General features: G+C 44.6%; 1 protein-coding gene across 1 annotated transcript in view; it reads right to left on the minus strand.

Moving 5' to 3' along the window:
* Positions 1 to 25,671, minus strand: part of LOC117360717 (band 4.1-like protein 5) — a 166,879-nt gene that overhangs the window by 134,310 nt on the left and 6,898 nt on the right. The window contains exon 3 of the mRNA XM_033944960.1: positions 16,639 to 16,743. Within this exon, the coding sequence (XP_033800851.1) occupies positions 16,639 to 16,743 (105 nt within the window). The remainder of the gene's footprint in view (positions 1 to 16,638; positions 16,744 to 25,671) is intronic.

The raw sequence follows: 25,671 nt of genomic DNA on the forward strand, positions 1-25,671 counted from the left end.
ACATAAAATCGTGGTTTCTGCGCGCTATACCCGTGTGCGCGTTTTACACGGGTGCGCGTTATCTGCGTGAAAATACGGTATACTCTGATTCTTTCCTCTCTCCTTAAAGAATGACATGAAGATGGTTTCCCGCGGTTATCTGCGGGGACGGGAACGGTAATGAATTTTGTCACCGTGTCATGTAAGCTCTTCTGAGCAGGGCCCGTCTATTGAATGTTAAATGTACAGTACTGCATATGCCTTTCAGTACCATAGGAATGATAAATAGTAGAGCAATTTCCTACAACCTGGGACAATGGTTCTCTGAAAATACTGCTCACCCTCCTCGCAGAAAGTTTGTGTTACCTGTCTGGTCCTATTGAACTGCAGCTGCTCTTTCCAACCCTATGCAAGCTCCTAATTTGGCCTACTGGCTGAACAAACCCCACACACATCAAACTCGAGCATCAGCAAGGAGGCAGAGCGTGAACTTTTGAACAGGAGAAACATGGTACAGAACCTTGGACATGCATATACTAGGGAAACTGCCCGATGGGAGTCTTGGTTTGGATCCCATAACCCTGTGCCTGAACTTTTGAGTCAATAAGGGGATAAAGATCCAGTGAGGAGGACACATCCACTGGCAACACCTGCCGGCTGGCTTAAGGGGGGGGGGGGGGGGGAAAGAGAGTCACATTTTTGGTGAGCTTAGGTGAGGTGATGGTCTACTATGCCTCTCAATCACAGAATTGCTATAGCAATAGCCAGGCTATACTGGAATGAGATTAAAGAAAAATACACCCTGTGCAATTACAAAGGATGTCTTGTATCATGCCTTCCCAGTAAAAGATTGTTACAACTGAACTCCTTTCCCAAAACATGACCAAAAACCAGGGTGGATAAAAATCTATGATTTAAAATTAAAAAATACATAAATTTTAAATCAGATTTTATTTAAATTGGATTTTTTGAAGAAAAATCTACCTAAAGATAGTTTTCTATTTAAGATACATTATAGTCCAAAATTTAGATACATAGAATATGACGGCAGAAAAGGGCCACGGCCCAACAAGTCTGCCCACTCTAATGTCCCACCCCCTTAAGTGATCCCACGTGCTTATCCCATTTTTTCTTAAAATCAAGTACGCTGCTGGTCTCAATTACCTGCAGTGGAAGATCATTCTAATGATCAACCACTTAATCATGAAATAAGGCTTAGTTTTCAATTATGTAGTCATATTATTTCTTTATTTGTTCAATGTTCTATACCGTTCTCCCAGGAGCTCAGAATGGTTTACTTGAATTTATTCAGGTACTCAAGCATTTTTCCCTGTTTGTCCTGGTGGACTCAGAATCTATCTAAAGTACCTCAGGTAATGGGGGATTAAGTGACTTGCCCAGGGTCACAAGGAGCAGCGTGGGTTTGAACCCACAACCACAGGGTGCTGAGGCTGTAGCTTTAACCACTGCATCACTCTTTGAAATAAAAATGTAGTAAAAGTGAGCCAAGTAAAGAACAATCAAGTCATTATGACATCACTGATGAGGTTGGCTCTTAGGCATTGGTGGAATGAGGCATTATGATGTCACAATACCAGCTTTGGTTTTCAGAGGCTGAAGCTTTTCACACTATATATTTATTCAATTTTCTATACCGTTTTCCCAGGGGAGCTCAGAACGGTTTACATGAATTTATTCAGGTATTCAAGCATTTTTCCCTGTCTGTCATGGTGGGTTCACAATCTATCTAATGTACCTGGGGCAATGGGGGGGATTAAGTGACTTGCCCAGGGTCACAAGGAGCAGCATGGGTGCTGAGGCTGTAGCTTTAACCACTGCGCCACACACTCCCAGCTGTATTATTCATGTAATGTTTAAAAGTTTTATGCCATTAATCTATTCATAATGTCAAATCCACCTGCCCAAAAAAACATTTCTGCCATGAATGTGGTGGTCATTTTGCAAAGTAACATATTAATGAAACAGAAGCATTAAATAAGCAATTGGTGAGTTTCCTGCACGATCATAAAGGGACAACAAGCCTGAGCTCTCAGGCCTTCTTTACAGAGATGAAGAACCAATACAGTATATTATTTATATACCACCTATCAAGGTTATCTAAGTGGTTTATAATCAGGTACTCAAGCATTTCCCCGGAGGGCTCACAATCTATCTAATATACCTGGGGCAACAGAGGATTGAGTGATTTGCCAGGGTCACAAGAAGCAGTGTGGGATTTGAACCCAGAACTTCAGGGTGACGAGGCTGGAGCTCTAACCACTAAGCTACTCCTTCCATGGAATCCATTTTATGGGTATCTTGTAGGCAACACAACTAGCAAAAAAAACCCCAAAACCCTATCAACTCCAAAACACCACAACCATATTCCAGTATTTCCCCCCACCCCCAATTACAAGAGCAGAGCAGGGCCTCCTCAAACCATCATGAAGAGACGCAAGGTAGCACCCACTTAGCTGTTCTAGAAAATATCAGTCAATGAGGAGGTAACAACGATGAGACCACATCCCTGCAATAATCCTACAAACAAGGGCTGTTAAAAGTGACATTACAGAAGTTAATCAGGCGCAGTCCAGTCACCTCTGTACCACTGAAATTAAAGGAGCGGGATATTAGGAGGCTTAAAAATACGGGGTTTTAGGAAATTTGTCACACTCCCATAAAGCAATGTTACTTACCGTAACAGTTGTTATCCAGGGACAGCAGGCAGCTATTCTCACTAGTGGGTGATGTCATCAGACAGAGCCCCGGTACGGACGTCTCACAAGCACGTGTTGCTTGTAGAAACTTAAAGTTTCTAGATGCCCGCACCGCGCATGCGCCGGTGCCTTCCTACCCGGAGATCCGGGCGTGTCTCCTCAGTTCAGGTAGCTAGCCTGAGAAGCCAACCCAGGGGAGGTGGGTGGGACGTGAGAATAGCTGCCTGCTGTCCCTGGATAACAACTGTTACGGTAAGTAACATTGCTTTATCCCAGGACAAGCAGGCAGGTATTCTCACTAGTGGGTGACCTCCAAGCTAACCTCAGTGGGATGGAGGGGGAGTTGGCGACTTAAGAGAATAAGTTTTTCAATACTGTTTGGCCAAACTGTCCATCCCGTCTGGAGAGGGTATCCAGACAATAATGTGAGGTGAATGTGTGAACCGAGGACCAGGTGGCAGCCTTGCAAATTTCCTCGATTGGTGTTGATCTGAGGAATGCTACTGAGGCTGCCATTGCTCTGACCTTATGGGCTGTGACCTTACAAGGAAGTGATAATCCAGCCTGGGCATAGCAGAAAGAGATACAAGCCGCCATCCAATTAGAGATGGTGCGCTTTGATATGGGTCTTCCCAACTTGTTAGGATCGAAGGAGACAAAAAGTTGAGGAGTGGTTCTGTGTGGCTTGGTGCGATCCAGGTAGAAAGCCGAGGCACGTTTACAGTCTAGAGTGTGAAGGGCCGATTCTCCGTGGTGAGAATGAGGCTTAGGGAAGAATACTGGAAGTACAATGGATTGGTTGAGATGAAATTCGGAGACCACCTTAGGCAGGAATTTCGGGTGAGTGCGGAGGACCACCTTGTCATGATGGAATACTGTGAATGGTGGATCCGCCATCAATGCCTGGAGTTCGCTGACTCTGCGAGCGGACGTAAGGGCTACAAGGAAAAGCATTTTCCAGGTGAGATACTTAAGAGGGGCCCTGTTGAGTGGTTCAAACGGGGGCTTCATGAGATGGGAAAGGACTACATTGAGGTCCCAAACCACTGGGGGTGGTTTGAGAGGAGGGTTAACATGGAAGAGTCCTTTCATAAATCTGGCGACCACCGGATGGGCCGAGAGGGGTTTCCCTTGTAGGGGCTGGTGGAACGCCGCAATAGCGCTCAGGTGGACTCGTATGGATGTGGACTTGAGCCCAGATTGAGATAGGTGTAGGAGATAGTCCAGCACGGAGGATAAGGAAGCTCGCTGAGGTTCCTTTGACTTAGAAACACACCATGAGGAGAATCTGGTCCATTTCTGGGAGTAGCATTGTCGAGTGGCGGGCTTCCTGGAAGCTTCCAAGACCTCCCTCACTTCTTGTGAGAATTGGTGAGGGGTTACGTTGAGAGGAACCAAGCTGTCAGGTGGAGAGACTGCAGGTTGGGATGAAGTAGTGATCCTTGATGTTGAGTAAGTAGTGAAGGAAACACTGGAAGTGGTACTGGTTCCCTGCTGCTGAGTTGAAGTAGGAGGGAGAACCAAGGTTGTCTGGGCCACCGAGGAGCTATTAGAATCATGGTGGCCCGTTCGAGTTTCAGCTTGACCAGGGTCTTCTGGATCAGCGGGAATGGTGGGAACGCATATAGAAATCGTTTCCCCCAGTTCAGTAGAAAAGCATCTGCCTCGAGGCGATGAGGAGTGTAGATCCTGGAGCAAAACTGAGGCAGTTTGGAGTTGTGGGGAGCCGCGAAGAGGTCTATCTGAGGCGTCCCCCATTGCGTGAAGATTTGGTGAAGGGGTCTGGAATGGAGAGTCCATTCGTGCGGTTGTAGCAGACGGCTTAGTTTGTCTGCTAAGACGTTGTTCTCCCCTTGGATGTATACTGCTCTGAGTAGGGCGTTGTGGCGCACCGCCCAGTCCCAGACTCGTAGAGCTTCCTGGCAAAGGAGGGCCGAGCCCGTGCCTCCTTGCTTGTTGATATAATACATGGCGGCCTGATTGTCTGTGCGAATGAGGATTACCATGTCGTGAAGTAGGTGTTGGAAAGCTTGGAGCGCATTGAAGATGGCTCTGAGTTCCAGTAGATTGATTTGGTGTAGTCTTTCCGCACTGGTCCAGAATCCCTGGGTGCGGAGACCCTCCAGGTGGGCCCCCCCATGCATAATTCGACGAATCGGTCGTGAGAACTTTCTGATGGGGGGGAGAGTGCATCAGCAAACCTCTGGATAGATTCGAAGAGGTCATCCACCAAAGTAGAGACTGCCGAAGAGCAGGTGTGACTAAGATGCGTTTGGATAGTGGATCGGACGTCTGATTCCACTGTGATGCCAGGGTCCACTGGGGGATCCTGAGGTGGAGTCTGGCAAAGGGTGTCACATGTACTGTGGAGGCCATATGGCCCAGGAGCACCATCAGTTGTCTCGCCGGTAGGGTTTGGCGAGTAGACACCGACTGGCAGAGATGAAGAAGAGACTCCATGCGTTGCAGAGGCAGGAATGCTCGGAGTCGGGTGGTGTCCAGGACCGCTCCGATGAAGGGGAGGGACTGGGTAGGTTGTAGATGAGACTTGGAGAAGTTGATCTCGAAGCCCAAATTCTGGAGGAAGTAGGTTGTAGCCAAGGCCGCCGAAGTGACCTCTGGGGCTGACGGGGCCTTGATGAGCCAGTCGTCGAGGTATGGGAACACCTGTAGACCCCTGTCCCGGAGTGCTGCGGCCACTACCACCAGGCACTTTGTGAAGACTCTGGGGGACGAAGATAGGCCGAATGGTAGCACTCGATACTGTAGGTGCAGATTTCCCACCCGAAATCTGAGGAACTTTCGGGAGGCCGGGTGAATGGGGATGTGAGTGTAGGCCTCCTTGAGATCCAGGGAGCATAACCAGTCGTTCTGCTCGAGGAGGGGGTATAGAGAAGCCAAAGTCAACATGCGAAACTTCTCTTTGACCAGGAACTTGTTGAGGGCCCGAAGGTCTAAAATGGGTCGCAGGTCGCCCGTTTTCTTCGGGACGAGGAAGTACCGGGAGTAAAACCCCCGGTTCAATTGGTCTGACGGGACCGGCTCGACGGCCCGAAGCTGAAGTAAGGTTTGGACTTCCTGAAGAAGAAGGGCGGTCTGCGTCGAGCTTGAAGGATACTCTCTTGGAGGATGGTCCGGGGGGACCCGGTGGAATTGAAGGGAGTATCCTTCTCTTATGATGGTGAGGACCCATAGGTCCGTGGTTATGGCCTCCCATCGATGGTAAAAAAGATGGAGGCGGCCCCCTATGGGAGAGGCCGAGGTTATGCTCCCGGGAGGGGCGTCAAAAGGGCTGGGGAGCCTTAGGTACAGCCGGTGGCTGAGGTTTTTGCTGAGACTTCTGGGGAGGTTGTCTCTTCGTAGGCTGTCTTGCAGCAGGCGTTTGTCTGGGCATGTAACGCCGCTGGTAAATCAGGGGTGGTCTGGGAGGTCGAGACTGTTGAGGTTTGGGTTTGGGCCGCAGGATGGATTGAAAGGATTTTTCATGATCCGACAGCTTCTTGGTAACAGTTTCGATAGACTCATCGAACAGGTCAGCTCCAGCACATGGTACGTTGGCGAGTCTGTCCTGTAGGTTGGGATCCATATCGATTGTACGGAGCCATGCTAGGCGACGCATAGCTACCGCGCTTGCGGCGGCGCGTGCCGAGAGTTCGAATGCATCGAAGGAGGATTGCATCAGCTGGAGGCGTAATTGGGAGAGGGAGGCTACCACTTCCTCGAACTCGAATCGAGCTTGGTTGTCTATGAACGGAGTGAACTTGCGGAGCACCGGCAAGAAGAACTCCAGATAGGAAGAGAAAAAGAAATTGTAGTTTAGCACCCGTGACGCCATCATGGAGTTTTGGTAGAATTTTCTACCAAATTTGTCCATCGTTCTCCCCTCTCGGCCCGGCGGTACAGAGGCGTAGACCTGGGAGGGATGAGAGCGTTTAAGGGAGGACTCGACCAGTAGGGATTGGTGGGAGAGTTGAGGGCCCTCGAACCCTTTATGGTGTACGATGCGGTATCGAGCATCGAGTTTGCTGGGGATCGCCGGTATGGAGTACGGTGTTTCGAAGCACTGCATGAAGGTCTGGTCCAGTAATTTATGCAAGGGGAGCCGAAGCGACTCCGTTGGAGGGTTAGGTAAATGCATGGTGTCCAGATACTCTTTGGAGTATCGGGAGCCCGTGTCAAGGGTCACATCCAGATCATCCGCCATTTGTCGGAGGAATGATGAGAAGGACAATTGTTCCGCCAGCGTCGGTCTGTGGGACGGGCTGGAGGAGGAGGAGGCCTCCAGGTCCGTGGACATCGGGGAGTGACAAGGAGAATCGGGCACCGCTGTCTCCTCGTACTCCGGGCCCCCCGGAGGGGAAACCTCTGATGAGGAGTATCCCCTACGTTGCAGTTTTTTCTGCGGTGACACCTCCGAATGGCGTGAGGAGTGCCAGGATGAGTGTCTCGATCGGTGCCCGTCTCGGTGGCGGGACAGGGATCGGAATCGTCTATGCATCGCATGTTCTCCCGAGGCCCCCAAGTGGATAGGGCTGGAAGCGGTGGATCGCAACTGGGTTTGCGATGCGGGTTCTTGCGATGCTACCCAAGTCTGGTAAGGAGTACGGAAGAACTCTTCCTGACTATGCCCAGGGCTTCGAGTATCGATCGGAGGTCTGGTCCCATGTTGGCGCGGAGGCGTAATGGGTTCTAATGGCGGCATATCGGTAAGCGAGGCTTGCCGCGTGGGCATCGCCGCCCTCCCCCGTTCGTCCTCGTCAGTTGCCGAGGTCGAACGGTGTGGGGTAGGGGGAGGGGGCGGACCGCCCCTTTGGGTCGGTACCGGGAGGTCACCCTGTATGGCAGCGATGAGCCCGGGTCCGATGGTCTGCATGAGCTCAACGAATTGAGCTTCCAGCACGGACCGTAGCGAAGCCGATAAGGAGGGATCCGCACCGAAAGGGGGTCCTCCTGCACGGACATCGCGCTCCTTCGAGGCCGAGTGCTTCTGCTTAGTAGCTTTCGGCACTTTGATGACCATTGGTGGCACTGTGGAAGGAAGAGGTACCTGAACCGAGGAGACCGGGGCAGGCACCGACGTCGAGCTCGTGGATGGTGTCGGGGTGAGCGATGCCGGTTTCACCACACTCGATGCAGGAGGGGTCGATGCCGGTTTCGCCCGAACCGGGGAAGTATCAGATGAAGTGGAGGCTGAGGGATCCTTAGCTGCGTCCATCTTGAACATCGATTCCCACAATAGGCAACGCCGCTTGAAAGAGCGTGCCATAAGGGTAGAGCAAGGCCTGCACGATTTCGGGATGTGGTCAGGGCCCAAACACTGCAAACAGCGCCAGTGAGGGTCCGAGAGTGAAATCGCGCGTTGGCACTTGCTGCACTTTTTAAACCCGGTGATTGGCCGGGACATAGGCCGGAAAATCTCCGCCGCGAGGTCGAAGCCAGTGGGCCTGAGCCACGTGGCCGGCCCGTTCGACCCGCCGGAGGAAATAATCTTCTTTTTTTTTTTTTTTTTTTACTGAAAAAGAAAAGAACTGTTAACTGTAATTAAAAGAAAGCGAAAACGCGGACAAGGAAGGCAAATTTAACTGAATTCAGCTAGCGCATGATGAAGTTGAACTTCTCAGCTCCGCGGAAAAGAAAGAACTGAGGAGACACGCCCGGATCTCCGGGTAGGAAGGCACCGGCGCATGCGCGGTGCGGGCATCTAGAAACTTTAAGTTTCTACAAGCAACACGTGCTTGTGAGACGTCCGTACCGGGGCTCTGTCTGATGACATCACCCACTAGTGAGAATACCTGCCTGCTTGTCCTGGGATAAATGAGTTTAAAGCAGTGCAGCATTACCCCTTATTCTAACTGCAAGGACTTCCCAAGTTCTACTACTAAACACATTTCTCCTTTTCTCCACTACCAAAAAATATTTTCTAACATGGAGAATGATTATGTGTTTTGGATATTTTTTGGGGTTTTTTACCCCTCAAGAAGACTTAGATCGTTTTACTAAGAAGGTAAAGAAATCTAACATCTAATCAGCACAGGAAATATTACAATTATTAAGACCTCTTTATACAAAATGACAAAGTGAGGAAATTTCACATTGACTGTTAGAAGGGATAGAGGGAAACCTGGACTCAGGGCCCCCACTTAGGTACATCAGCTTATGTCAGCAGACCCACAACAGCAGGTCAAAAGTGATAGTGAACTATAAAAACTGCTCTCAAATGCAATTTAACAGAACATATGCCAGACAAGAAAACCAGCCTCGACCAGGTCATCTGATAACTGAATTTATAATGGTCTTGATACAAGAAGGAATTTTAGGTTTCCTTGGGTCACACTTTAACAAATCCCAGCAAACATGCTAGACGCTTTGACACGTTGTAGAAGCAAATAAAGGATTCTTCCATGCAATGAAGACTTCTTTACGGTTTTACTAGGCTTATCATTCACCACTGCTGGCCTCGGTAAGAGTCATGTCAGGGTGAGCTCATATATGGGGAATAGGAGGCCTATTTCAGCTACATCCTTCTGCTCTCAAATTGACCAAATTTTTCATGGAACCTCTGCCTGTAAGGGCACGACAGGAGTGTACTTGCCATTCAGCAATTAACTGTTTAGTTCCCCTTCGTGGAACGCCTTACCCCCTTCAATATTCCATTGTCTCCATCAGTGGCATCTTAACTTTGAAGACTTAGGTACTTTTTTCCTCAAGTAAACTTTGAGATAGGGGATGTAGATGCTGCATGAAAAAACTCCCCCCCCCCAGTCGGTTTTAAGATATAGTCTATACTAGTGGTCTCAAACTCATGGCCCGGTGGCCACATGTGGCCCGCCAGGTACTATTTTGAGGCTCTCGGTATGTTTATCTTAATCACAAAAGTAAAATAAAACCATTTCTTGATCATTTGTCTCTTTAGCTATAAATGACAACATTATTATTAAGACTTAGCCAAAAGGAAAGATTTTTTCTGAGGCCCTCCGAGTATCTACAAATCTAAAATGTGGCCCTGCAAAGGGTTTGACTTGAAGACCACTGGCCTATACGCAATTGAATAAAAGCCTGATGCACTGCAAACACAGGGGGTGAGTGATCTTGGCTAAGGAACCCTAGAACAGCTAAAAACCTGCAGAAACATTGAACAGTTCTTGCTTACATTTTATGGGTTTCTGTAATGCTCTTTCTGCCTCTTCTGGTTTATTTCCAGATCTATTTTGCCCTATATTTTCTGTCCCATTTGTAATAGGATAAGAAGGGGCATTTCCTTTAGAATGCCTGCAAAGCGCTCTGATAATGATCAACTAAACATTAGCAGTGACTCGAAATTGGAAAAATTGTGATCGTCTTAATTTTTCCTATTGGTGGGCGAGTGTTTAAGCTACAGGTACGAAAAGATGAATGCTGACATTTTAGGGCATTCTAAGATATTTAACTTAGTTTGGGGTCCATTAACATCTTTTGTACAATTGTTATAGTTCATTTAGCCTTCTTTTACTGATGTAATTCAGACACATACGGGGGGGGGGTATCTTTAGGGTGATCTTTTAGGTAATTGTAGTACTAATACTGATTGTATTTAAGTGCTTATTTATTATTACTGATGTGAATATTGTGTTGCACTTTTTGTTAGTAATAAAGAATTAAAAAAACAAAACAAAACCCCATTAGCAATGTCTCTACCATTGTGAAGATTTCAAAAGCACTAATCATGGCAGAGTAGTTGGAAAATGAAACTTAGTTTGAAGCTACAATGCATTAGGATGTTTTGCATTTATTTTTTTATACTGTACTTTTAGGCTGTTACTTCTTGATTGGCCTTACTATCTGTGCTCTGATAGGTCAGCCTCTACATGTGACCCTTTTCCTCCAATCACTGCTTTTAAGTGATGCACACTGTTATCCTATTCTCAGGCACCGGTCCTACTGGTGCCCCTCCTTGCCCTCTAGCCTTGTGGGTCTTTCTCTTACCCCTTCCCTCTGTGAAGAAGATTCTCCATTTTGCTGCATATCACGCAGCACTGTTCTGCCTCTCTCCTCTTGGAAAGCGGACTCCCTTTCACCACAAACGAACAATCTTCTTTTAGACCCAAGTATCACAAATTTCCTTTTGAGTCTAACCCTTTAAAATATCTCCCTTTTCAAGCTCCACCTCTGCAATAAGTCAGCTCATTCTACAGACTTTCCATATCTACCTCGCTGCAGTATCAGCTTATCAGGAACTATGACTATCCAGTCCAAAGAGACTCTTGCCCTGAGGCAGAAAACTTCCAGTTTCAGTTTCTGCAAACAGTAACTGATCTACTTATGCAATATACAGTTGAAACTCAAGAAAAACAAGCCGTCTTCTTTGTGGATGCTGGGCCACTGCTGGTTTAGCTGTCTAGATCAGTGTTCTTCAGTGCAAGGCCTGGGGGCCAATGGTGGCCCCTGGAGAGCTCTGGGTGTAGGCCCCATTCTCATTCTGGGTTGGGGGGGGGGTTTCAGCTATTCTCTGCCTCGGTACCAAAGCTCAAGACAGAAAGAGGGAAGGAGATGGTAAGAGACGCCACATGCAAGGGCAAGATATTTCTCAACAGCTGAAGAGAACGCGAGTGGAAATTCATACCTCATTCAGGATTTCATCGATAATTAGTGGTGTACTAATTAGGGGAGTGGAGGGTGTCTGCCTCACGCGCTGTCTTCGTGGGAGTGCAGGCATCTGTCCTCCTTTCTACCCCCTGCCGTGCACCCCTTCCTTTCATCGTCCCTCTAATTTTCCCGGTGCAACCAGTATCAAGAACTTACTGCCAGTGTCAGTGTCAACTACAGAATAACACAGGGACAAATTTTTCTCTGTCCCCGCGGAACTCATTTTCCTATCCCTGCAAGCTCCATCCTCATCTGCACAAGCCTCAAACCCTTTAAAATCCTAAGCAGCAACATTCTAGAGCTCAGATTGTGACGTCATAATGCCTCATTCCACCAATGCCTAAGCTCCGTCCTCATCTGCACAAACCTCAAACCCTTTAAAATCCTAAGCAGCAACATTCTAGAGCTCAGATTGTGATGTCATAATGCCTCATTCCACCAATGCCTAAGCTCCGTCCTCATCTGCACAAACCTCAAACACTTTAAAATCATAAGTAGCAACATTCTAGAGCTCAGATTGTGATGTCATAATGCCTCATTCCACCAATGCCTAAGTTCCGTCCTCATCTGCACAAGCCTCAAACGCTTTAACATCCTAAGTAGCAACATTCTAGAGCTCAGATTGTGATGTCATAATGCCTCATTCCACCAATGCCTAAGCTCCGTCCTCATCTGCACAAGCCTCAAACACTTTCAAATCCTAAGTAGCAACATTCTAGAGCTCAGATTGTGATGTCATAATGCCTCATTCCACCAATGCCTAAGCTCCGTCCTCATCTGCACAAGCCTCAAACACTTTCAAATCCTAAGTAGCAACATTCTAGAGCTCAGATTGTGATGTCATAATGCCTCATTCCACCAATGCCTAAGCTCCGTCCTCATCTGCACAAACCTCAAACACTTTAAAATCATAAGTAGCAACATTCTAGAGCTCAGATTGTGATGTCATAATGCCTCATTCCACCAATGCCTAAGCTCCGTCCTCATCTGCACAAGCCTCAAACGCTTTAACATCCTAAGTAGCAACATTCTAGAGCTCAGATTGTGATGTCATAATGCCTCATTCCACCAATGCCTAAGCTCCGTCCTCATCTGCACAAGCCTCAAACGCTTTAACATCCTAAGTAGCAACATTCTAGAGCTCAGATTGTGATGTCATAATGCCTCATTCCACCAATGCCTAAACTCCGCCCCTCACCTGCACAAGCCTCAAACACTTTAAAATCATAAGTGTTCGAGGCTTGTGAGGTTAAGGCTGAGCTTACAGGAATGGGGCAAGGACAGCCACAAAACTCTCAGGAACAGGTGCGGGGAAAAATTTGTCCCCGTGTCATTTTCTGGTATCAGTTCTTTCCAACATCACTTCCTGGTCCCGCACCTAAGAAGTGATATCAGAGATAAAGAGCCAACACAGGCAGCAAGTACACAATAGTGGGAAAATTAAAGAGGGTACGAGGGAGGGGCGCTACTCATCCTTGCTACACCACTGGGGAAGTCATTGACATACACTGGTCAGCAGTGTCAAGATCTTACGTAGAAGATATTTGGCAGCTCTTCTTCAGTTCATTTGAATCCAGAATAGCCTCAACTTAAAAAAAAAATCAGAGAAAACCATAGGCCAGATAGTAATGTACGATCATGTTTTATGAATCCAGATCAACATGCATTTAAGTCGAGCAACATGTGCATGGCATGTTTTTTGATGATGTAGCCTTCTGCCCATTTCTAACTGACCAATGCCAAGTAGGGACAGGGACGGTAAAACAATCTAAGGCTGCTAACTGGCTTATCCAGCCCTGCTTTTAATCCCACTACTTGATCAGCCTTACATTACATTAGTTTCTTTTATTCTAAAAACACCTTGCGGTTCTAGGCGGATTACAAAAGGAAGAGATTCTGGTCATTTCCAGAAGATTACATGGAGACTATTGGTTGTAACATTTGGAGTCTGGTGATGGATTGAGGATAATTGGTTGCATCAGGAGTTTATCTTAACATATTTCTTGAACAACCTGGTTTTTATTTCCTTCCTGAAGGTTTTGTAATTTGGGAGTGTATGGCGCAGTGATTAAAGCTACAGCCTCAGCACCCTGAGGTTGTGGGTTCAAACCCACGCTGCTTCTTGTGACCCTGGGAAAGTCACTTAATCTCTCCATTGCCCCAGGTACTTTAGATAGATTGTGAGCCCAATGGGACAGTCAGGGAAAAATGCTTGAATACCTGAATAAATTCATGTAAACTGTTCTAAGCTCCCTTGCAAAACCAGGTGTGGACGTTGTTTAGAATTACAAACGTGGAAGCCCACACCAGATGTATTCTACATGTTAAAAAAGGAGGAAGGAAGAGGAAGAGAGCCGGTGTTGTTAAAAGGTGAAGTGAAAGAGGCTATTACAGCCAATAAAACATCCTTTAATGAACGGAAAATACGAAGAGACATAACCACTGGCAAGTTAGATGCAAAACACTGATAAAGAAAGCTAAACAAAAATATGAAGAACAACTTGCCAAAGAGGCAAAAACTCATTGTAACAAATTTTTTTAGGTACATCAAAAGCATAAAACCTGTGAAGGAATCTGTGGGACTGTTGGATAATCAAAGAGTTAAAAGGTGCTGTCAGGGAGAATAAGGCCATAGCAGAGAGACTGAATGAATTCTTTGCTTTGGTCTTTGCGGAAGAGAATATAAGAAATCTACCTGAACTGGAAATGGATTTCAACAGTAATGAAGCAGAGGAATTGAAAGAAATCTTGGTGAACTTGGAAAGACGTACTACGCCAAATCAACAAGCTAAAGAGAAATATATCACCTGGACCAGATGGTATACATCCTAGGGTAATGAAAGAACTCAAACATGAAACTGTTGCTAAAATCATCTGTACTACCTGAAGATTGGAGGGTGGCCAACGTTACGCCGATTTTAAAAAAGGGTTCCAGGGGAGATCTGGGGAATTATAGACCAGTGACTCAGTGCCGGGCAAAATAGCAGAAACAATTATAAAAAATAAAATTATGGAACATGTAGACAAGCATGATTTAATGAGACAGAGTCAGCATGGGTTCAAGCCAAGGGAGGTCTTGCCTCACCAATTTGCTTGACTTCTTTGAAGGTGTGAATAAACATGTGGATAAAAGGTGAGCTGGTTGATGTATTGCAGTGGTTCTCAACCCTGTCCCGGGAATCCCGCAGCCAGTCGGGTTTTCAAGATATCCCTAATGAATATGCATGAGAGAGATTTGCATACCTGTCACTTCCATTATATGCAAATCTCTCTCATGCATATTCATTAGGGATATCTTGAAAACCCGACTGGCTGTGGGGTCCCCAGGACAGGGTTGAGAACCACTGATGTATTGTATCTAGATTTCCAGAAAGCGTTTGATAAAGTTCCTCCTGGGAGGTTCCCGAGAAAATTAAAAAGTCATAGGATAGGAAGGCAATGTTCAATTGTGGATTAAGAACAGAAAACAGAAGGTAGGGCTAAATGGCCATTTTTCTCAATGAAGGAGGGTAATTACTGGTATACCAAAGGGATCTGTACTGGGAACGGTGCTATTTAACTTATTTATAAATGATCTGGAAATTCGAACGACGAGTAAGATAATTAAATTTGCAGATGACACTAAACTGCTCTAAGTTGTCAAAACGCATGCGGACTTTGAAAAACTGCAAGTAGACCTTAGGAAATTGGAAGACTGGGCGTCCAAGTGGAAGATGAAATTTAATGTGAACAAACTCAAAGTGATGCACATTGGGAATAACCCGAATCACAGTTACCGGATGCTAGAGTCCAACTTGGGGGTTAGTGCCCAAGAAAAGGATCTGGGTGTCATTGTAGACAATATGATGAAACCTTCCACCCAATGTGTGGCAGCAGCCTAAAAAGCAAAAATACAGTGGTACCTTGGTTTACGAGCATAATTTGTTTCAGAAGTATGCTCGTAATACAAAGTACTCGTATATCAAATCAAAGTTCCCCTTAGAAAATAATGGCAGTGCAGATGATTTGTTCCAAAACCCAAAAGGTGCTACAAGGAACTGGGAAGCAGTGGTGAGGGTGGCCCAGGGGTGGGTACCTGTCTGGATGATGCCTGGATGCCGGGCTCGGGGGTTCTCCAATGTGGTATGGAAGACTGGCGGACAGCAGAGGCATCTTCTTTAAGCGGCGCTGCCTGCAGCTATACAGGGACCCACAACGTCGTAACTGCTTGTTTATCGGGACAGCGCTTGACTTGCGAGTCAAAATTGCTGGAGTGTTTTGCTCGTCTTGCAAAACACTCACACAGCATGTTACCTGCAAACCGAGGTTTGACTATACTAGGAATTCTTAAAAAAAGGGATGGTAACCAAGACTAAGAATGTTATAATGCCTCTGTATTGCTCAATGCTGCGACCTCTCCTCGAGTATTGCATTCAGTTCTAGTCTCTTTATCTCAAAAAAAGATATAGCGGTACTAGAAAATGTTCAAAGAACCGCAATCAAGATGATAAAGGGGATGGAATTCCTCTCATATAATGAAAGACTAAAAAGGTTAGGGCTCTTCAGCTTGGAAAAGAGATGGCTGAGGGGAGATATGATTGAAGTCTAAAAATCCTGAGTGGGCTAGAATGGGTACAAGTTCATCGATTTTTTTTTTTTACTGCATCAAGATTTATAAAGACTAGGGGACACTCAAAGAAGTTACAGAGTAATATTTTTAAAACCAATAGGAGGAAATATTTTTTTCACTCAGAGAATAGTTAAACTCTGGAATGCGTTGCTAGAGGATGTGGTAAGAGCGATTAATGTAGCTGGTTTTAAAAAAGGTTTGGACAAGTTCTGGGAGGAAAAGACCATAGTCTGTTATTGAGAAAGATACGGGGGAAGCCACTGCTTGCCCTGGATCAGTAGCATGGAATATTACTACACCTTGGGTTTTGGCCAGGTACTAGTGACTTGGATTGGCCACCATGAGAACGGGCTACTGGGCTTGATGGACCATTGGTCTGACCCAATAAGGTTATTCTTATGTTCTTAACAGACTTGCATAGTGCAGAGCTATTGCGTAAAAAAAAATGCATTAAAAATGCTAAAGAAAAAAAAAATAAATCTGAACATTTCCTCTTTTCTTTCTTCAAAAGAATTTCTAAACAGTTGACAAAATGAAAACCTAGACAAATCATATTAAAAATACAGGAACACCACACAAATTCTTCAGTACCACTGAAGAAAGTACAGATGGTGCTCTAAAGGTCAGGGTGACACCAGAGAGGGTTTAAGGTGTGAGAAGAGGAAAGAGGTCAGTTTAACAGAGGGGAATGCAAAAAAGGTCAACACTTACCGCCACCTGTGCCGAATCCATGAACCTCAGTCCAAAGTAATCCTTCTCAATGAGATCCAGGTGATACATGATCTGATCAAACAGTTCCTGGCCTTTCGCTTTTTTCTGAAGAGGAGAAAATTGGTATTTATTGCTTCAGCTGTTCATCAAGAAAATGGCGTCACTATAATTTACATTTTTCTAATTTGATTGCAGGGTGGAACACATCTGACCTTCAGTAGTCGGTTTACATCCAAAGCTTATTCTGAAAAGCACATGTCCTGCTGAAAAACAGTCCCGTCTAATGCTCCTTTTAAAGGTGATGGTACTGTAAACCCTAGATCAAATTTTCATTTATGAAGCTGCGTTAGGCTTTATTTTTTTTAAATCGCCGGTTACAGAAGTATGAGCTCCGACGCTCATAGAATTCCTGAGCGTCGGAGCTAATACCGCCATGGCTAGCGATAAAAAAGCCTAACGCGGCGTCATAAAAGGGGAGGCTAAACAGGAGCCAGTATGTGTCAGATGGTTCGGTGCAACTGGGCGCTGCCTAGCGAGTCTTAAGGACCGGCACTGACCTGTCCATCTGCCCTCCAAAACTCACTGGCTCAATGGTACCAACATCTGAACCCTCTAAATATGACTGGTACAATGTGAAAGTGGTACAAGATTTCAGCAATGTTTACACAAGATTCCTCATACACGTACAGCTCTATAATTCTTCAGGGTTGGGGGTTTATTTTTGGGGGGGAGAGAGACTGGTAAAGTGATGTTTTGGTGGGGGAAGGCAGGAAAACAATGTATTTTAGAATCAGTGTGTTCTCTGAAACAAAAAAGAAGCTGCCAACAGATGGGATCCGAGAACAAAACACCCATGAGGGGAGAATGAGGTCACCAAGGAGCAGAGACAGATGTGTGTCTGGGCAGTGGACTAGGAACCGTGCAGCCAAGACACCAGCATTAAATGCTTCAGCGAGGTCTGTAAGGCCTCGCTGTCTGTGGAATCCTTACAATGGACTGGCAAGCATCCCAGTGTTTGTTTGGTTTTCTTTTTTTTTTTGAGGGGGCGGGGGGTAGAGGAGGAGGAGGAGGAGGAAGATGAACAAAGGGTACTATTGTGCTTTTAAGAGTGCCAGCTACGGGAGCATTCACAACCCTGAAAAATTCCAGTTCTGTCCTTATGACCACCAGTCAGGTCCAAGCTAAATAAAGTTATTTGCAGGGTTTCAAATTCAGCAGTCCTGGGGGGGAAAAAAAGGGGAGGAGGAAGGAAATTAATTGTATCACTCAAGTGATACCTGTCAGAATCCAAAGTCGCTTTGTAGACAAAGTGAAGTGCATTTTGCATAGCACTGTCACACCTCCTCTCAACACAAATCCATATGATAAACCAACGGCTACATTTTTTTGTGTGTCCTGAAACACAGGTTTGTTACAGCCCAAAATGTCCCTCTGTGCTGCCAGGCTCCATGTTACCACGAGATGAAACTCTACTTCTGGTTTTCCAAGTCGCATCCCAGAATGCACTGGAAGAGACAGCAGGAAGTTGATGCAGGATACTAGCAGAAAAGCAAGTTCTGGAAGCCACTGGGCAGAACGCGTACCATCAAGAAGAGCGGATGCTGCCCCCCCACCCCCACTACTGGAGAGGACAGAAGGGGAGAGTAAAGAAAAACACAACATGCAAGATCAGTTAAAAAAAAGAGAAATTTAAACTATTCGTCTGCATTTCCAGCTGAATCGGAACCGGAGCCGAGACCTGGCCTCATTCACTAGAACTGGGGATTTTCCACTATTTTATGCCAGCCTCCCCCACCCCCAATACAACTAGTCCAGAGACTGCAGCAGCAACACTGCCAAGCTGATGCTCATACACGTCTCCTTCTAGAGAATCTACAACCCTGAGCCCTGAACCTGAAAGCCTAAGTGTGATCCCCCCTCCCCGAAATAGTGACTGTTACTGCAAAATCTGATTAGAGAGCTTAAGACCCAATTCAAAGTAAGCCAAGGACCCTCCACATGGCACATACTGCCTGGGATACTTTGCTAGCCCAAATTAAATTTTTTTTTTTGTAAATTTCTACAGCTCCCAAAATATTTCCACTGATGCCCAGCAATAAACCAATAAGCCACAGACCCACAACCTAGACACCATTCTACAAGCTAGGCAATAAGCACAAAATGCAATCTAGAAATTAGGCGGTTCTTTGGTCCGTTTGGCAGGCTATGATGAATTAGTATTTATGTTTTTATTCATTCATTTTTCTATATCGTTCTCACAGGAGAGCTCGTAATGGTTTACATGAATTTATTCAGGTACTCAAGTATTTTCCCCTCACAATCTATCTAAAGTACCTGGGGCAACGGGGGATTAAGTGACTTGCCCAGGGTCACATGGAGCAGCGTGGGTTTGAGGCACCTCAGGGCACCTCAGGGTGCCGAGGCTGTAGCTTTACCTACTGCGCCACACAGAAATAAGACAAGCGACAATTAGCAACAAATATATTAGAGAAATACAGTTCTACTCCTCAGGAACTGACTGGATCCGTGAGGTGGGTGGGGGATAGCGGGATGTCATCTGGAAAGGCTACGTAGACCTAGAAAGCTGAATTTTCCCAAACAGTTTTCCAAGCTGAATTTTCATGGTTTCCTAGAGGCGATCTAACAGGGAATCTTGTACGTTGTCTCCTCAGAACAATCCTAACCGGACTCTCCTGACAAAATTCAGATTTATGACCAATGGACCTTGCTGCCTCAATCACCTCAAGTCCCAATCAATCAGGTTTGAGGACCCATTATCTATCTCTCTCTCTATCTATCTACAAAGGCAAACTACAGACCTCACAGCACACAGCATGATGGCTAAAACGTTGGTTCTACCCGACCAGATGCAGAGAGACCCGGAAAACTGCAACAAGCATGCTGCCAGCCACGGAAGCCTAAGAGAACATAGAGCCCAGCTCCACAGGGAGAACATCTTAAAATTCACCAGCGAATTTTCCATTCTACGGGGGAGGGGGGGGAAGAGACCAACCGAATTTCATGCCAAAATTCAAAAAAGTTTGTGACTAAAGGACTTTACCACCCAAAATTCAAATTGGTGACCAGACTTTCCTGCCTCATTCACCTCCAAGTCCCAACCAATCGGGTTTGGAGGTCCCACTATATATAAAGACAACTACCGAGACCTCTCAGCGTACCCTGAAGAAAAACCACAGCATGATGGCTAAAACGTCGGTTCTACCTGACGAGACGTGAAGAGACCTAACAAACTGCAACAAGCTCTCTCATGCATATTCATTATGGCTCCTGAAACTCTGGTCTACTTGTGCCACTCAAAGACCAGCTGAATCTATAGGTTTACTATTTCACTGGAGCTGCTGAATGCCCGTTATGAATGAACCCAATATCAGTCGGACAGCCGTATTTTGTACTATTCTCAAATTTTCTCATAATTTTCTTTGGGGCTCCCAAATAAACAACATTGCAGTAATCCAATATAGATAGTATGTACCAATAACCTGAAAGAAAGAGGATGAAAATATTTTTTAATGGTCTTTAGATTTCATAGTGCAAAAAAGCACTTTACCACTGAATTCGTATGTTCAACCATATTTAAATGCGAATCTAGTATGACGCCCAGTATTTTTATAGATTTTGAAATCGGATAATCATGACCGTTTAAGTAAATCGATGGTCTGGTTATTTTATCTTTTGGGCTGGCCAGAAAAAATTTAGTCTTTTCTGTATTAAGTTTCAATTTAAAAATTGATTGTCCATTTCTCTATCTCAGTCATGGAATGAGAAATTTGTTTTAAAATATCATTGGTTAAATTATTTAAAGGAATTAAAATAGAAATATTGTCTGCATATATATAAAAATTTAAATTCAAATTTTGCAATAAATGTCCTAAAGACAAAACATAAATATTGAATAGCGTGGGCGATAACGGGGAGCCCTGAGGGTACCCCGGATGGGTTTACTCCAGGAACGAGAGTAATCTCCATATACACCTCCCAGAGAACTCTGTTCCTCAGATAAGTCACTCTTAGCGTTACCCTTCTCCTCCACTGCCAATTCCAGACTTTTTTCCTTTCATCTAGCTGCCCCCCTATGCCTGGAATAAACTACCCCAGTTCATCCATCATGCCTCTTCCCTTCCCTTGTTTAAAAGCAGACTAAAAACCCACCTCACTAATATAGCCTTCAATCCATAACCCTACTCCTTCGCCCACCAACCCAGCCAGCAGATTAACCGTTCTCCTTAACTGTATCCATGACATTCTGTTTGTCTTGTCTGTTTAGATTGTAAGCTCTTTGGAGCAGGGACTGTCTTCTTTATGACTCTATACAGTGCTGTGTGCGTCTGGTAGCGCTATTGAAATAATTCATAGTAGTATTAGTGTGAAGAATTTCAGTCTTTGGGAAGCAGAGCTGAGCTTGTGATGTCATAATGCCTCATTCCACCAATAAGAGCCAATCTCATCGGTGATGTCACAATGGCTTGATTGTCCTGTACTCCCCTCTGCCCTCCAACCCAGCCAGCAAATTAACCCTTCCCCTTAACTGGATCCATGGCATCCTGGTTTGGCTGTCTTGGCTTTTAGATAGTCCTTTCTTGAAAGAGTTTACAGTCTTCTTTGTGACTCTATACAGTGCTGACTGAGTGCGTCTGGTAGCGCTATAGAAATAAGTAATAGTAGTGGTACTTATGTTACTTCATTGTCTATGCATTATGTATGTCAACCTTGTTAACCGTTCTGAGCTCGTTTGGGAGGACAGGATATAAAATTAACCAAATAAATGTGGGATATCAAAAACCACAGGTCTATTGACAGATAACACCTACTGGGGAAGAGATTCTGCATTGGGAATTGGCTGTCTCGGTCCCCCTCCCTCCCTCTCCCCATACAGCGTGAGCAAACCTTAGAAGGAATGACATTCCATGAGCTGTCAGGAGTTTCAGCTTACACAATCCTGTTCAAAAATGCAGATAAGGCTTAAGGGTTTTGTTTTGGGTTGTTTTTTTTGTTTGTTTCACATCCTAGAGAAACTAGATGAGACAAGCCCTCGGAAGTTGCAAACATAATTGCAGTTGGAAAGCATTACTAACCAGAGATATTAAGAGCTGCTGGGGGGGGAGGGGGATTCCAGTCAGGGACCACCTCAGCTTTATGCTTGTCAGATTAAGTGCTCTCAGACCAACCTCAGCAGAAACACAATGGAGAAAGGATATTATAGCAGCAAGAAAATAAAAGGTCAACCCTCGAACTGCATGCATACCTAATTTGCAGGTGAAATTTAATTGAATAGCGAACCAATGAGTGCAAATAACTGGGATCTTAATGAGCAATTATTGGTGCTAATTGATTTTAATTAAAATTAATGGGCATAAATTTAGATGCAACATTTTACATACAAGTCCAAAAAAGGGATATGAAAATGGGAGGGACGTGGTGGGCATTCCCTGAATTTATGCAAAACATAAGCCATTTATATACTGCAAAAACTCAGTTCGATGCACAGGGAATTACATATTTAAATTACAGAATACTTCTCTATAAAATTTGGCAAAGAGATGAGTTTTGAGCCTTCTTCTAAAAGTTTAGTATGAACAAAAATTATATATCAATTTACTAAAATTCTTGCCCCAGAGGCCGGCTTGGTAAGCTGTTTTGAAAAAATGCTTTTAAATACAGAAAACAGATGGAAGTTTGCGCAAGGTTGGTTTTCTATCCATAAAGTTAAAATGAGCCACAAAGGTAAGTAGGTATTAATCCATGTACTGTCTTACACCATGTTTCAGTTTATAGGTTGCTAGCAAAGAGCAAAGCCGCAGATTCCAAGCAGAAGGCAGAGCAGACAGGAGGACCAAGATTAGTTCTTCTAAAGCCTTGCACCTCAGCCTGGGGATTGCACTGATAATCCAAGCCAAGCAGAACACGTTTCTTAAGCTCTTACCTTCAAGGGACAACCAAAGATCTTTGAAATAAGTCATTAAACCTTTTGTTGTAGAAATTAAAAAAAAATCCAAACTAACGATTCCTATGGGCCCTGTAGCAGATACCGTGTGCTGTTAGCAAAATGGTCCTTTACTATTTTTACATACTGTACTCTACTGCCCTATCAGACTTCTTCCTTTGCAATGCGGTTTCAGCATGCACGGTTTCGATTATTCACGGTGTCTAGCTTGCTGGCTCCTCCCCCCAAATTACATCAGCTTACATAGAGAAATCGCCGATTCCAAGTGTTTACAGAGAAAATCACCAATTCCCAGTACTTTCTTCACCGTGTTTTGCCTCTCCTTCAGGAACAGGCCAGGCCTCCCACCATGTTATTGACGGTTTCACCATATTCACGATGGTTTTTAATAGAAAACAGCAAATAACATATGAAGTTGTTTGCGGTTTTTCTATATTTGCGGTTCTGTTAATCCCCTATCAAAGCGCATACGGAGGGAGAAGTGTAATGCATATAAAGCACTTAGGGGTAAAGCCTAAGTTAGCCTTGAATTATTAGCAAAGGATCAATATATTCCGTGTTCTCCATCGCCACTTGGACAACCCGGGATGGAACCATCTGTAGGAGCTACATGAACAATTCTACTCCTATGACGCCACATGTCACAGACCCATGGATTAATATTTTCAGCAGATTTTTTACTGCCTGTCTTCAATTTAGACTTTCACTTGCCACTGCCCAGTCATCGATGGGTACGCTCAACTGGTCGTGAAAGCTGTCAATCCAAATTACCAACGTTGTAGAGGCCATCTTGGAAAATCCAATGCACAGGAGGAAAAGTCCGTTTGCCTTTTTGCAACAATTATCTTGCAGGAATTATCAGAGTCCAGTTTCTTAACAGCTTGGAGCACTTTGGGGTTTGCTGGAAGTCTGTGGGTCCTTTTCATTTCTGATTTGGGAAATATTCATACAGTGATACCTTGGTTTATGAGCATCATTCGTTCCAGACCAAGGAGCTCTCTCTTCTCCAAGCTGAAGAGCCCTAGCCGCTTAGCCTTTCCTCACAGGGAAGTCGCCCCATCTTTTATCATTTTCATTGCCCTTCTCGATTATCTTTCCTAATTTCTCTATATCTTTTTTGAGATACAGTGACCAGAACTGCAGACAGTATTCAAGTTGTGGCCGTACCATAGAGCGATACAAGGGCATTATAAAACATTTTTATCTTTGTTTTCCATTCCTTTCTTGATAGAAAGTTAGGAATTATTTGCTCTCTTAAGCGCCATCGCACACTGAGCTGAGGGTTTCAGCATATCAAGAATGATATCTAGATCCATTTCCTGGGCAGTGACTCCTAACATGGACCCAGCATCACATAGCTATAGTTCGGATTCCTCTTTCCCACTTGCATCACTTTGCACTTGCTCACATCAATTGTCATCTGCCATTTTGACGCCGTCTTCCAGTCTCACAAGGTCCTCTTGCAATTTAAGAACTTTGAACAACTTTTTGTGCTCAACTTAGCCTGATTTAGAAACAAACCAGACTGGGGGATGGGTGGAAGGTACAAAATGTTGCAATCATGATAGCTTTGGATCAATGCACTATCCATTTTTCTGAAAGGTGTCAAATTTGACCCTTCTTGTGATCTCCACACTTAAAATCACTCACCAAGCCTGAATAATTCAAAAGTTGAATTTCCACCCCCCCCAAAAAAAAAAACCACACATAAATTTGGTAGAGCCCTACTATGTCAAAGTTATAAGGAGTGACAACAAAAAAGCCACATTCCTAAAAAAAAACAAAAAACTGCCAACTTTGTCTCCCTAAAATCACTCCCCAGTCTTGGAAAAGAGTCTCACACTCCCTTTCCCAAAGTGTCGGTGCAACTTAGTCATTCCAACATTATAAATGTGAAGCAGGACAGGGTTCTCACATCCACACAAAAAACTCACCTCATCAGCCACAATAGCCACAAGACTCGGAATTCACCTTATTTTCACTTATGTTCTTGAAAATTTAGAAGCCAAGTATGACGCTTGGGTCCTTCCGTGTACCCGAGAATAAGACAGATCCCATCTTCTGGCAGGGCTCATTTACTGCTGTCCATTAACATTAGCAAAGAGAAAAACCCACCAGGAATCTCCAAGAGAGCTCTTCCAGCTGTCTTTACAAAAGAACACCCCCCCCCCAAAAAAAAAAATCTTCAATTGCAACTAATTTTACTTTTTTTAAATCAACGATGCTCACAGCACGACCTGGGAGCTCCTAGGCACCAAATGAGAAACAGAAAGCTCATTAGGGGGGGCATAAGTGAGGGCAGCGATATAAAACAGAGGTGAAGGTGCAACGTTACAGATCCCAGCGCGTCTCCTTCAAGGGTGAACTTCAGAGCTGAAGGTTTTTCAGAGGATAACCAGACAAGATGGCCCGCAATCTATCATGTTTCACAGAGTTAAGCATTGCTAGCTGTGCCTACAAGGTCAGCACAAACAGACCTTGACTGCAAGCTTACTTATGCCCACCAACCTGGCTTCGGCTCTCAAGAGAACTAGGCCAAAACCTTTTCTTCCCACTGCTCTGCAAAAGTAGCGATAGGTGAATTTTTACCATCACGGGAGCTTTGATCACTACAGGGCAAATCTTACAAAATCATTTTCAAATAGATAACGGTATACATGTGTAAAATACTGCTTATAAAAAAAAATAAGAAGTTAAATCCTCTCCCCCCACACACACAAACAAACACGTATACAGTGTGTGTGTCCCGGTCATGGAGTTTAGGTGCAGGCAAAGTTGCAATTAGTGTATTTATGTTTATAAAAATCTTTATATACCACATATACAGCCAAAAAATGATCAAAGCGGTTTACAATATAATTCAATCAAAATTATGAAAAGAACTCCATTTAAATGGAAAAAAGGAACATTTCTAATACATATTATATAACAATAAAAATTAATGAAAATAAATATAAAAATATATAAAGGCAGATTGAAGTCCCGTCATTTAAAAAAAAAACACACACAAAAAAAAAAACCCAGCTGAAAAAAATGCGCCTTTAAATGTATTTTAAAATTTTGGAAAGATT

The sequence above is a fragment of the Geotrypetes seraphini genome, chromosome 5 (assembly GCF_902459505.1).
Source record: "Geotrypetes seraphini chromosome 5, aGeoSer1.1, whole genome shotgun sequence".
NCBI lineage: Eukaryota > Metazoa > Chordata > Amphibia > Gymnophiona > Dermophiidae > Geotrypetes > Geotrypetes seraphini.